Source organism: Numenius arquata, chromosome 9 (assembly GCF_964106895.1).
Source record: "Numenius arquata chromosome 9, bNumArq3.hap1.1, whole genome shotgun sequence".
NCBI lineage: Eukaryota > Metazoa > Chordata > Aves > Charadriiformes > Scolopacidae > Numenius > Numenius arquata.
The window spans coordinates 38,796,149-38,811,132 of NC_133584.1; the positions used below are offsets into that span (position 1 = coordinate 38,796,149).

General features: G+C 33.6%; 1 protein-coding gene across 1 annotated transcript in view; it reads left to right on the forward strand.

Annotated features, from left to right (window-relative positions):
* The window catches only part of CSMD1 (CUB and Sushi multiple domains 1), a 1,131,310-nt gene that overhangs the window by 920,565 nt on the left and 195,761 nt on the right, over positions 1–14,984 (forward strand). Inside the window, exons 25-27 of the mRNA XM_074153404.1 lie at positions 3,085–3,211; positions 5,706–5,908; positions 12,389–12,580. Coding sequence (XP_074009505.1) covers positions 3,085–3,211; positions 5,706–5,908; positions 12,389–12,580 — 522 coding nt within the window. The remainder of the gene's footprint in view (positions 1–3,084; positions 3,212–5,705; positions 5,909–12,388; positions 12,581–14,984) is intronic.

The window sequence follows — 14,984 nt, forward strand, 5'->3', positions numbered from 1 at the left end:
TTGAATCAATTTTAAAATGCACGTTGGTTCCAAGTCTTTTAGGTGAATGAATACGTCCATCTACCTGTTTTCTTAGTATGAGGATTTGTCCTCTAATCAATATATGGAAAGTTAAAATCTCAATGATACAGTGTTTTAAAAACAAAAATAAATCATGTGTATTCCAATCTGACGTAGGGGAAGATAGGGAACCGAGAATCAAGTGAATCTAAAGAAAATTCCCGTCTTTGCTTCTGTAGAACATCTTTAATAACCCTTTTTCAAAATATTTTTGACCAATATGTATGTTTTTTCACTCTGATTTTATTGTTTACTGCATCACTACTATGTAATGCTCCCTCCACTCCCATATCTCTACCTGTATTTCCAGTTTTCTAGATAGCTGTATACTTTTAAGCTTCTATATTCCACTTATGATTGCTACTCTATCTTTTGGGTTTTTTCATTACACTTTGATTTTGTACCTTGCATTACTAGATTTGGTTTCTGTATTTTGTTACTAAGCTTTTGGAATCACTTGCACCAAAATCTTTTGAGGATGTCACTTCATCTCTAAGTGGAATTATGTCCTGATATCAACCGAGTAGTCAATTTTCTTTTAGGATTCTGAGACAGACTTTGTTCTTGCTTTCTGTTTATTCAAGCACAAAGCCATCTTTCTGTGTACCTTTATCTCTTTGCATATCTTTTTATTTGCTGTCCTTGTTCCTATCTTTAAGATCAAATTTGGGGATTGCACCAGTTTTGTATAACCTTCCTGTTGCTGTTTCTCAATTTAAAACTCTTTATTAACTCCCCAGGAAGACAAATGTTCACCGTTCTCTCTGAAAATCTTCTAAAGATGAATCTTTCTAAACAACCTTTCACAAACAGCCTGTTACCTTCATTAAATTGTTATGTTTTTTCTACGGTTAGGTGCACAGGAAAACTTGTCAAGAAGATCCCTGAAAACTCAGTTAAGAATCTGCAGAACATTTCATGGTCTTTTTTTTTTTTTTTTTTTTTTCCTCTAGTATTATTTATGTAATCCTTTCTTTCTTCAGTTTTATCTTATGCTATCATGGTTTTATCTCTTCCTACTCTGATTTGACTGGCTTCCTTTTCCTCCTTTTTCATGAACTTCCAAACATCACTTTCTTTCTTAGACAGATTTTCTTAGTATTCTTCTGTTTGTGCAGACCTATTCTTTTTTGCTTGTTGTGTTTTAAATCAGCATTTGACATTTGCTGTTGTCTCCAGTGACATTTACATTCATCATTGTCTTTACAATCATTTTAATCTCATTCACAAAAAAAAATCAAGCCCATACATAGACATATTCCACATATTCTACACCTAGTTATCTTCAGTGATAAACTACTATATTCGTCTTAGCATTCATTTTAATTTTCTCTATGTTCTGAGCCTTAATGAAGAAAACCAATCAACTTTAATCCTGTAATTCGTTCTATAGAAGTTTATAGATCATGTTTGAGTATGTCACTTCTGTTAGTTATAGTATAGTTATTTACTTTATATAGTGTATTCTTTGAGGTGGTGATTTTACAGTGTGCTCATTTCTGCATATTTAAAAACAAACTTTTCTGTATTGCTTGTTAGAATCACTTTTGAAAGTTTACTTTTGATCTGCGTCTGAAATGGATATTATTCTTTTTAAATATATGAACTGTATAATGCATCATCCCAAATTTTATCATGTATTCTGTTTCTCAGTGGTCTTCTCAGAATCTGAAAGCAAATCTGACAATTAGTTTGAGTTTAAATAATTTTTGTTTCACTGACTTGAGTTCTTTGTACTCTACTGTAGCAGTCATTATCTCTAGTTATCTATCACAGAAATTATTGCTTTCTGAACTTTCTTGTATAATGAAAATTAGCTGAAATCTTGGGCAAAGGTTATGTTTGAAGTAATTACGTGCTAGAACAGCTTTCTGCTGTGGTTCTCTAAATAATATGTAGTGTTTTGAGACCAGCAGGATAAGTAAGTAAATGTCACCTTGTTTCCTCTACAGTTATTTTCCTTCCTGGTAACAACTTGATTGTCAGCATTGACTTGGTGGCATGTATAAAACTTATTAGTTGTTAGGAGTATTCCTGATAGATTGTTTGGTCCGACTGCCATGGTTCTTTCATCACCTGTGTCTTACACTATGCTTGCTGTGCAGCTGTGCTTGAAGAGTTCCCCATGGTAGCATTTTTTTAATCTGTAAGGCATATTTTCTACTTGTAAGGCAGCACTGTAAGTGAGGTAGGAATTCAGGTACATCACTTAACTGAAGAGTTACTGATCCTTTTTGGTTTAGTGGCACCCGACTGTTACATGGTTCCAGTTTCATCAGGGTGCGTCTTTATACTGGCCAGACAACAGCATGATGCTCTAAACATGCAACATAAGAGTCATTTGATTCCAGACGCTTAACGCTGCAGTTGGTCTCTCCACAAAGTTAAGAAAGCATTGATAAGAAAAATGTTTTAAACCAAACACTGCATACTTCCAAATCATAGCTTTCTGATTTGCTCTCTTACTTTGTGGACATACGACATTTAAATTTTTAAACACTAAAGGAAATTACTGGGCAATACCTAACTGCTTTTTGATGTAATTAAACTTGAAGTTATATAGAAGTAACTTGAAAGCATTGAACTAAAGACATTTTGGCATTAGAACAACACAGCAAGTGATTTTAATTACAAAACCCAATGCTGTAAAATCTGAATTTGAGCATTCAGTGCTACTTAGAAAAGCCAAACATGTTAAATGGGATATTTCTGAAATATTCTTGGTTTCTTGCTGATGCTAAAATTGTGCTTTTGTAGTCTCCCTTCGTATTGAACTACTCTTGTTGGTAAAATAATGTAACACAGAAGTATGGTTTATTGCTTTTAACAAGGTAGGAATGAGATCATTATATGTGCATTTTAAACTCACGTTTGTGTCCTGGTTTGTATGTATATGTACTGCTTCAGAGTCATTAGGTCATTCTGTTACCTTTTCAGAAGACAGAGATGTGGGATGGACAGAAAATGGAAGTGCAAAATATTATGGTCTTGTTAAAAATAAATGTAATCCTTCTTATTTTGTAGCTGAGTGTGGTGGTCGAATTCATGCTGCTACATCAGGGCGCATTTTGTCCCCTGGTTACCCAGCACCATATGACAACAATCTTCATTGCACTTGGATTATTGAAGCAGATCCAGGAAAGACAATAAGGTACATGCTTAATTTCAGTATTTATTGTTGACTTCAGTATTTTATAAATTATAGTCCATGTCTTACATTCTCACACTCTTCCATGTAATTTTTTGTTTATTAACTCCTCCTTACATTAATAAAGTTGATGCTTGTCACTCTGGCATTTATGAGTGCCATTCCTCTAGGGAACCTGAGTACCTAAATTGTGTAGGGGACACCTAGGCATCTAATTCAGAACTGTGAATTCCATTAGATAATGTGGCCTATAAATCCTCAGTGTGCTGGAGCGGTGCACTGCTATGCTTTTTTCTAGCTATAAACAAGCTAAACTGCCAAGCTCTCAACTGTGGTTTCAAAATTCTTCCCCTGAGTCATAATGCCATTCTTTTATATCTTACCGTCACATTCAATGTAATAATTTGTTGTTTTAATTCAAATATAATTATGCAACACTATTTCTTAAATACATTACATCAAGGAGCCATAAATTCCCGGCTCTCTGCCAAGACTGCTTTAGGCATCAGATATCTTGGACCTTGTTGGGTGCCTATTAGGAACTGTCTTTTTGTCATGAATGCTTTGATCTGATGAGGATTTGACAATTAACAGCAGCAGCAGAGAAGATTAGTGCTATAAAGTTTTATGTACAACTCTGAAGGGTTTTCATTTTCCATTCCTAGTCTCTTCTGTCATATCATTATTAACATATATAACGTTTTGAATTATGTAAGTATCAGACTTTTTCCCCATAATAAGTTCAGTAATAAGACCAGCAACATCTCAGAAGACATTGAGAATAATCAAATTTGATAAAAATGCTGAGATTTTAATGAGAAGTGCATACAGGACTGAGGAAATGCTTAATAGATAAGGACTGGAAGATTTCTCCACATAATGTAGGAAGCATAACAAAGAAAGGAAGATATAAGAAGAAAACAGAAAATGAGGGAAACGCAACTAGTGACTAGTGCATGAAATAAAAGGTACATGACAAGATCTGAATGATGGAATCTAGAGCTTTTATTTCTATAATGATTGATGGAAAGATGATGGAAGGATTCAAGAACTCAGGCAGAAGGAAATTAGTAACACAAGAAAAAAAATTAAAATAGCATTTCCTCATCAGTTGGGATGTACCAACAAGAAAGACTATCATACTTTGCTGTTGATGTATAGCTGAATCACTCAAGTGGAATGAAAACCAATATTTAAAGACTATTTCAGCTCAGTTTTGCTGTAGTAACATACAGATTCAAAAATTCTGAAATGGCAAATTCTGTTCAATAGTCAAGCTAGTTTGTCCACTCCCCACAGGAATTTGCTGTGAAAGCAAGAACATAGCAAAAACATTTAACTTCTAATCAATAGAGATAATCTTAACTTCTGTCATTTTGAAATAATTTATTGATACTAATATGTTTAATGATATGTAACAGAGATTGATTTTCTACTCCAGTGACAGGAAAGTAGTATGTGATTTCCAGTAAATGTGTTACTTCAGAATATTAGCTATTTATTTTGAGCAAAAAGTTACCAAATAGTAAGCTGTTTCATTATTCAGTTTATGTGGACAATAGTTATAACGGATCACTTAAATAAAAAATGTTACTTTTTAAAACTAAACAGGCAAAAATATAAGCAAATAGGAAACCATTCACTGGGAGTGTTTTTTTTTCCTTTTTTGTTTCTAGTAAACCCGTTTCACTAAGCCAAATAATGAATTCACTCCATCACAAGTGATTTCAGTGCATTATTTACATTTAAATGACAATTTTAAAATTAATGATTTCCAAATAATGACAAATATAATGAAGAAATATCAACACACAGTTATTTGAAAAAAAAAGTTTTGATATTTACGTATTAGATTTCTCCACTGTTAAAATGTAAACAGTCAGAACTTGCAGTCGATGTACATATTTTGACTAATAACAGTATTCTTGAACACCTTTCTAAATGTAATACTTCAGCTGGAGATAAATACGTATTATTCTATTATAATATATTTTTTTATTTTATGAATTTTGTCATAAGGTAAAGATAGGACAATATGTTTTCTGGTTTTGTATAGGAAAGAAAATGTCATGCTTGCAGAATTCCCTGTGCTATGTATGCTACTCTCCAGTAGCTACTGCTTTTTTTCAGTTGCATGTAATTCAAACCAATCAATTTTCTTGGTATCCTCATTTGAATAAAGAGAGGAAATCTTTGATGAAATCATAGTTCTGATCCCTTAAAATATCTATCATAAAAATAAGTTAATTTGTAGCACTAGTACCATATGCCCCATAATGATGTTTTCTGTAATTCAGCTATTTATAGAACAGAACAGCATCTCTCTTAAAAGATCAACTCATCCAACAGGAAAAATGGATAGTGCTTCATTTTTCTTCAGGACCACCAGCCCTTCTTCGGTCCTAAAGAGCATCTCAAAACTAAGTACAGTTTGGGAATTACTACTTGGAGTTTCTTTTCATGAGTAATGTACAGTGCTTTTACTTTCTCTTTGCAGTCTGCATTTTATTGTTTTTGACACCGAGGTTGCTCATGACATCTTGAAGGTATGGGATGGGCCTGTTGAGAGCAGCATACTTCTTAAAGAATGGAGTGGTTCAGCCCTTCCAGAAGATATTCACAGCACTTTCAACTCATTAACATTACAATTTGACAGTGACTTCTTCATCAGCAAATCAGGCTTCTCCATTCAGTTTTCAAGTATGTAAATATTTTTTTCATCTCAAATACAGTAATTATATATGCTATTTATACGTATTTATATGTATATATACATTATTTTTATAAATATGAACTGTTTCTCATCTTACAACTCCCTTAGTCTTTAAAAAAAGTGATTACATGATTTTAATTATTTTATATATTGCAAATAGCTACGACTAGGGTGAATTTTTAGATTTGTTTTGAATGTTTAAGTCTTCTTATTCCTTGTTTTGTACAGCAACCACATGCCTAGCATTATCTAATAAGCATTATTTAACAAGTCAAAATGGGTTTGTACATACGTAAGTTTTCTTCTGCACTGATAGGTTTAAATGTTCCCACCAGTGCTACCTAATAATATATTACTTTGCATTTATACGTTATGTTGTTTGGGGTTTTTTTCTCACAACATTGGTTACATGATGCGTCATTTTTATGACCTTAAACACTCTTTGTGTATATGATTAAACTGAAGAACAAACTATATCTTTTCATATTGAGATACATTTAAAAATTTACTATTAAACTAATAAAATTAATCTTCAGGTCTAAAGTGAAAGGGCCTCCGTATACAGAGGAGCTGTGATCGGTATATTGTATATGTGATCAGTATTGTAAAACTGAGTATGTGGAGTTTTGCTATATTATGACAGAAGTGTTAGAGATTGAGGGTAGGACTGCAGGGAGACTGTATCATTGTCTTTGACTCAGTTGTTGCATCCTTATATATCTAGGTGTAGTGTATGTAAGTGTATTTCTGCTCAGGAACATAGGAAAATTATGAATTAATAAAATATGTGAGAGCAGGAGTATTATTTTAAAAAACCCTTCTCTGTAGGTGCTGTCATTCAGAAGTAACGGGCACTAATAAACTTTCAGTTGTTATTATTTGCATGAGGAAATATACTTTGGGGGCTTCCTGGTCTCTAAATAATGTATTTTATATTTACCTATTTAATTAATTTTCCTTGATTTTTCTGATTGTTGTACACCCCAAACCTTAGGGCTCTTTCATCAGCCCTAAATACCTACTTAAAAGTGTTCAAAATTAATTAAAGACAAAGAGAAGAATAAATGTTTCTAAAATTTCTGATCAGTGTGCTATATAATATGTTGTTTGAAAAAAGTTAAATTTTACATTTGTGGAAATGAAGGGGTGTTTTACTCTGTTAGGGTTAGCAAACATATTTTATGTTGTATTATTTGAAAATGTTTATAAGTTTATGCACAAATTATGAAAGGAGGAAAATATTTAAGCTGTTGGTGATACTTCTAGTAAGTAGAAGAAAATTTAATGCTTTAAGGGTGAAGAACTGATTGTGTCATCTTAGTATAATATCTGATGGATGCAGTCAGTGATCATGCTGGCAATTGCAGTGTATGTCTTACTGGAATTAATTGGAATTAGTGGTGAAGAACTGAATGCCTTAGCTCAAATAAAGGGAAAATGATATTAAAGTTTCATTCACCCTACTTGACAAGTGGAATGTTTTATTATTTTTTTAATTGTAAGGAGTAAAAAATATGATTTAAGGAATAAGTTAATTTAAATGTTAAATTATTTAATCTAAAAATCAGACCTTAGTTTATTTAGTCTCCTTAAGACAATGGGCAGACCACTGTGGCCTTGATCTGTAAAGGATTTAAACTAATTAATCTATGGCTAAGTGAGGAACTTTGCATGCTTTAGTATTCATCATGTGTTCAAACTATAGGCCAGTTTATAGCAAAGCTGCACATAATATTGAAATTTCACTACTATAGTAGTTTGAAACTCAATGAATAAAAGTGTCTTGAGTTGCTTAAACTTTTTTTCAGGTAGTTCCAGAAGATGTAGATATTTTATTACAAGTTCTATGACGGTAACTGCTCATTTTGTGTCTTTACGTCACTTGAAGGATTTTTCAAGTGGTGTATTTATTAATGAGTATATTTTATTTAGATATTAATTACAATCCAAGAAGTAAACTTCACGTGCATAATTGCACAGGATTGGAAAACCTTCAATAATCTGGACCTTTTACACATGCACCTTCTGTATTGGATTATGAAATTGAGATGAGCGTCTATAGCAATGAACATCCAGTTATGGGATCATACGAAGGGTATACATCTGAGAGCATCAGGTCCAATGAACAGCTTAAAGACAAGGCACTAAGGTGCTAACCTTCAGCTGGAGAATTAGTTTCACTGTGCTGTGAATGTGCTGATTATTTTCTATGCTTTGCACTCTAGAATGCCCTTATTGCATCTGCCTAAGAAATAGGTGCTGGGAAAGAATGGTATGAGGTAGATCAGAAAATATCGCCTATAAATTATTTACTGTTGATTGTAAATGTAATAAAAGGTATTTTTAATGGAAAAATATAAGTGGCTGAAGCTTACAAAATGTTTGAACACTATTAAAAGTGCCTTGTCTTGCCCACTCAGCTCAGCATATAGAACATGAGGACATGAACTGACAAGAGTGATTATGTTAATTGTAATCAGCCTAATGCTTTTCATTAAAACTTAATTACCATTTAATCATGCATAAAAGGACAAAAAATGGAGTTCACTGTACAAAATTGACCTTTACTCTGGGGGTTAAATACATTTAAACTATGTATTACAAGCCAGGGAAGTCAAGCAACTCTTTCTGATCACTGTACAAGAAGTGAACACAAGAAGGGGATAGCAAATTTTGGTATTTGCCTTCTTTATGGCAAAGAAACAAAGTCACTGGCAGCAAAAACTTCCTACCTAAGTCAGCCATAAAAAAGAAGTTTTCTAACTTACCGTAATTCTGTCCTAGGTGTCTAAGGGGAACGGGATAAATTTACCTCTAGAGTTGCCTTTTTCTTTTTATCAACTATAGGTTTAGTTATACTAACATAGACTATATCTCAAACTTCTGTTTGAGATGAAGCAGGTATGAAAGTGTCATAGCATTCCTATCCATCATTTAATCCATGGTCTGGGCAAGGCATCTTCGGCCTCGCAGGGGCAGAAGTTCTTAATTTGGTTCCTGTGGAACTAAGAGAAAATGAAGCTTGTAGGTTACTTTGGTTAGCTCTAAACTTGTGAGCTTTTGTACTTCAAACTTAATGAAAGAGACTGCATTAGCACATCAGTTTCTTTAGTCTCAGTGCTTAGTCTTTACATTTACATGTATTACATGAGATACTTTTTAGAGAGCAAAAACTATTTTTTCACATTTGGAAAGGTTTATCATTCTGAAAACACTGCAAATTCTATATACAATGTCTCAGCTTTGATATGTCAAAATCCTTCTCAACCTCTTATGCAAGTGTAATGCACTAAACACGGGAAGCTTGTGCGTTGCCTGCAATTTACAAGCCTAGCTCCCGAAAAGTCTTTACTATTTTTATAACCATGTGGAATAGAAAAAATAGTCTCTGCAGCACAACACTACAGAAAATGGCTTACATGATTGTTTGCCATCGACATAGTGAAATCGATATTGATGAAGGTGATGTGTTTTTTTCTTGAGCTACAATGGATTACAGGCTAAACAAACTGATAAAAAAAAGAAGTGTCCTTCAGGTGAAAGACAAATTAGGCACAAATCTAACAAATTGCTCACAAGGCTACAGACACATAGATATACAGTGTGTCATATTCTCAAAAGCAGTCTCCTATTGATTTTCAGTGAAGTTTTTAATCAATTTCAAAAATGTAATTTGGAGACCAAATCCAAAATAAGATCTAAAATGGGATTCTTGAAGATTATTAATTTAAAAACAATGAGGCTTAACACAGCGGCTGCCAACATATGGAGGTCTGAAAACTCCCTAGCAATCTGTGGTTTTTCCAGCTCCCCATTCTTCTGGCACCTATCTCTAGGTCCACCTTTTGTGTACACAGAAGCCTGTTCCACTCTGAACAGATGAGACAGTAGCAGATGGGAAGTCTGTACAGAGTGTTACTCTATAACCCGCTGATTATCATGTAGTTTACTGCATAGAACATGTATGCAAGAACTGAGAAGCAGCAATTTAGTTCTTTTCCTGCTTAATGGAATTCACATCCCTTCTCCTGGCTCTGAAATTTTAGGCACCTATTTTTTCAGTCATTTCTAAAAAGTCTAACTATGGAATTTGGTTTGATTTAGCATCCTTAAGTTTAAAATGTAGTTATTGCTTACCCTGCTTCACAGCATATATTTCAATTGTGTTCAGCTTCAAGTTTCTGAATTCCTTAGGTCTTTTTAAAAATTGCATATGGCAATGTTACAGCATGAGCATGGCCTTCCTCGTAAGTGTACAAGCTAGATATTAATTGCATGTCTCTATATTAATGTAGGGGCTGAGAAGAAAAGGTCCTGTTATAAAAGAAGAGTGATGATGGAAGAACTAGTGATTTTTAATGTCTGGATTATTTGCCTATGCATGTAACTTCTATACCCTTGAGGTGTTTGCACAATACCAAATGAAGCAATAGTAGACTGGTAATTTTCATGCAGTTACAGAACCTCTTGGGAATCTTGAGAAGTAAAATAACTTGGAAAGGAGACAAGTTGAGAAGTTGACAGTCTGTCTAAATGTTCACTTTACTAGGTGACACATCAGTGCTTAAATGTCTGGTGTTTTGTTTAATTAGGATCAAGTGTATTTGGCATGATAAAAAGGTTGTTAGTTTCCAATACATAAAATAACTTCTGAAGCTGCAAGAATAAAAGTGTAAAGAACATTTTGGTGCTTATTAAACATCTGTCATTGTTTTTAAATCTAAAACTCTGTATGTAAGAAATGGAGATGAACAGTGAAATGAAAATTAAAAGGCATAAGTCCTTTATAATTGGTGCATGCTTGAAACAGTCAAATTGGGAAAAATGTTTGCTGCGATACTATATTGCGTAACTGTTTAAGGAAAAAATTAAGATATTCTGAGATTTGTTAAAAAAAAGATGCTAATTAATGACAGAGATGAGCTTATGGTCATATACTTGAAAGAATTATGATTCTTTAACATATATGTGCTATACTGAAACATTTTTTAGAGCTGTTATTGTCTGTCAAATAAGAAATAACTTCTCTGAGGTCATGACCATGCTTTCCTTCCCCAGTGGCCACGTATACACTTAGTAAACTACACTAATATGGGATGTCAGGTAGATTGTCAGAGTGGTGCCTGGGGAGTGCTTACACAGTACTCATTAGCAGAGACAGCTATTACTTTAATTCTTGGATTGATGCTTATAAATTCCAGCGGAGAAAAGCCCACCACTGTTAAAAAACCTGTCACGTCTCTTTATCTTTATTTTTATCTTTATGTAGATATGTTACCCATCCCAAGGTATGAGATATACTATTTGGGAATGGAAACAAGGCCAAAATATTATGACAAATAAAATGTTAAACAGAGCTCCTGCGTTTGTAGTGTATTAATTATCATAAACCATTAATTCTTATATAGGGATGTTTTACAGTTCCTGTGATTTGTCTAAGTGACTACCTATTTGCTAGAACATGCATAAAACCATTTTACCAATCTAAAATGTTTGTTTCTCATTTTGCTCATTATTTTTTCAACCTTCCTTTCTCTTGCAAATTTACAACACAGGAAAAAAAAAAAAAAAAAAGAGTTTTCTAGTTGTACAACTCGATAACTGCTTGAATTCTTGAATTTTGCAAATGTTTAGTTGCTTCTGCTGTTTCTTATAGTGGTATACTCTTTAGGTGTGCATGAAAGGAGTAGATGCAGTTATTAACACAGAAAATGGATTACCTGCACATTATGGTCACAAAGGTTGCACAGTGATGGTAGTGATGGAGCTCTTTTATCTTATGAAAGCCTTCGGGTTTTACCATTTGAAATGAGCTAACAAAATCATTTTTTTTAATGTCCTTAGTCTTTTTTTGTGCCTGTAATTTGTAATGCTGTCCTAAAACTTAAGTACTTGAAGTGCTACATACTGCTCAAAATACAGAAAGACGTAATCACTGCTTTCCCAGAGAATGTTGGAGAAGTGCACAGCCAGATATGATAAGTAATAAGGACTTCATTGTAGATACACACCAGTATCATTAATGGTGATTGTGACTCTGGGTTTGTGACTTCTTATTTTGGCTTTTGCTCACAATTGTGGTAAGTTCTTTGAAAAAGACATGTTTGGGTGGAACAGCCGGAAGTGGTAGGAAACAGAGTACAATTCAGCGATTTCGGGACAGTAGCCTCCAGAGGTGGGACCTTCTTTCCTTGGGAAGACTGCAATGTTTACTGCAACTCAGGATGTTGAATACCTGAAGCCAGTAGAAGAGACCTAGCATCTTCCATGAATCCATAGTGGATATACATTTGTGTATCCACTTTCTGGATGATTACTTGTTTTACTGATTGTTCTGCCTTCTTATATTAACTGTTGAGTAAACAATATTGCCTATGGTTTGAATGCTTTTCTAAAAATATTTTGCTTTTAATGATGAACGGTTAGTATCTACACCTTAAAGTTTTTATTTCTTCATTCTCTTACAGCTTCTATTGCATCAACCTGTAATGATCCTGGAACACCACAGAATGGTACTAGGTACGGAGACAGCAGGGAGCCTGGAGACACCACCACCTTCCAGTGTGACCCTGGCTATCAACTTCAAGGACAGGATAAAATAACATGTGTGCAACTGAATAACCGATTCTTCTGGCAACCTGATCCTCCTACGTGCATAGGTAATAAGATGAAATGTTAATCTCTGTGTAAGACTAATGTAGATCAGATTTCTTTTTCAACTATTGGGCATATGATGCTCATGCTGGAGTGACACCCTTTGCAGAACCCAGTTATTTTGTACTTATGATTACTGACAGCCTTGTTCTCAAGATTAGCGTTATTTTTGGATGTCATTTTCTCACTCTATCTATTCTTTAAACTTTATATAAGTTTAATAGAAATAATTAAATGGAAGAGGTGATTTATGTAAAAAAAATTCACTTTTAAATGATCTTGTTAGAATAGTATTCTACATAATAATTTAGTTACATAAACTACAGTCCATTACTTATTCTGAAAAATTTCTGAATTCTCTTATAGATTAAATACCCATCCTGAGCAATCCCTAGGAAGCTAAAGGTATTTTTTCTGAAGGAGAATGCTTGTTGGGAAAGGTAGATGCAGAGAAGGGGGTCCAACTGACAATGCTGTTGAAAGAAATTATATATATTTCCATAATACCAGGAGGAGGTGGGAGATCTTCATTCTTTGAAACAAGTTTTGATTCTTGGTTCTGTAGTCCTATATGGCATAATTTCTCTGAGGTTCTGGTCAGCGGACTAATAATTACAGGTGTAGAAGTCTTGCCGAAATCTATTTTAAGGTCATCAGTGTCGCTCTTCTAAGATTATAGTTAATCAACATTTGTGAAAAATTATCTGCTAGGTATAGTAGTTTTTAAAATCTTTATGATTCTGTTGCCTATTGATTTATAATTAAATGAAGACTTATTTTAATGATCCCCAAACCAGATACAACATATTTTAATAGCACTGGAATAAGCGTAATGCTTTTTCTTTCTACAAGCCATTTTGGAGACACTCTTTCCAAAACATCAAATCCCCAAACTGTGGTCCCTCTGTTTCTCTAAAGTATTTACTTATATCTCAAAAATACTGGGAAGGATTCAGGATAATGCAGGATGATGGCTCTAGCTCCATGTCATCTAACAGAACTGGAGCAGCATGTAATCTGAACATTGTTTTCAACCTTGTGTGCAATGTATAAATAACAGTATGAAAATGTATACTAAACATACTAGGATTATTCACTAATGAAAAATTTTTAAATAAAAATAAAAAAGAAATTAAAGATGTGGTGCCTAAGGTGCCTAAAGGTCTAGAAAGGTCATACTCTTTCTGTAAATACCAATTATAATCACTCCGTATTTCTTTATAGTCTGGTGAAAAAAACCCCAAAACACAAAAGAAAGAAGGATATGAAGAAGAAAAGAAAGAGTACCTTTGGGCAAAAAGTATATACGTATTGTATTCTTCCATATAATCAAGGTGACTTTGGAGGGGAAAGTAGATTAAAGTAAGCTTTATTGCAGACATGACAATACTAGAAAACTTAAGGGTTCTTTAAAGCCATTATATGTCATTTTAAAAATTACCATAAAGTCCTTATTCCAGTATGCTGACTTAGAAATGAAAAAATATTTATATTTAGTAACTGTAATACTTAGTACTCTGAACATTGTATGACTTCCATTCCTGATTACTTACTTTTTTCTGCTCTATTTGTACTTTATAACTTTGATCATGATAATTTCAGGCTGAGTCATCAGCACATGTAAGGAACATGTGAATCATTTCCTGGAACTGCTATTTGTGAATAAAACAAACAACAACAAAAAATGGGAAAAAAACCAAACCACAACCCCCTTCCTCCCCACCCCCCCGCACCCTGGATTCTGGATCAAAAATAATGACTAAAGTACCAAAACTACAGATGCAAAAAATCCGTGATACATAAATATACTAAATGTTTAAATAACTAAACAAATAAATAAATAGTGGAGGGGGTAGAAAAAGTTTAGTTTGTTTTCATAGACACCATAAGGGGAATGTCTTCATTAATGTTTTCATTTGGGTTAGGAGCATGGTTTCCAAGTAAATTTTCTTGCTCATGCTTTAGCTCGTTATTTTGAATTTTCTTGGGGATTTTGAATGAAACTGAACGGCAAGGTGTGTTGCATTGCGTGGAGTACATCCGATTTATTCCAACTACTAGTGAGCATTCAGTCCATTGGACCAGACTAGACATGGTCTGAAAAAATCCTTCTTCAAAATTTTAATGCAGATTCCAAATCCTTAGTACCAACTGTATTGCAATACAGGTGTCTTTCTATCAGTCTGCATGCCTTGGTGCAGCCCATGTTGACTACTGTACTTTTTAGTTAGACTCCTATGTGATTATCATCTTTGGAAGCAGAATTCCTTATCTGTTTAAAAGTAACCTTCAATTTATGGTAACTAATTGAATAGATTTATTTTTTGTTTTGGGTAATCATAGACTTATAGAAACAGAATGGTTAGAATTCAAAGCACCTTAAAGATCATCGAGTTCCAACCCCCCTGC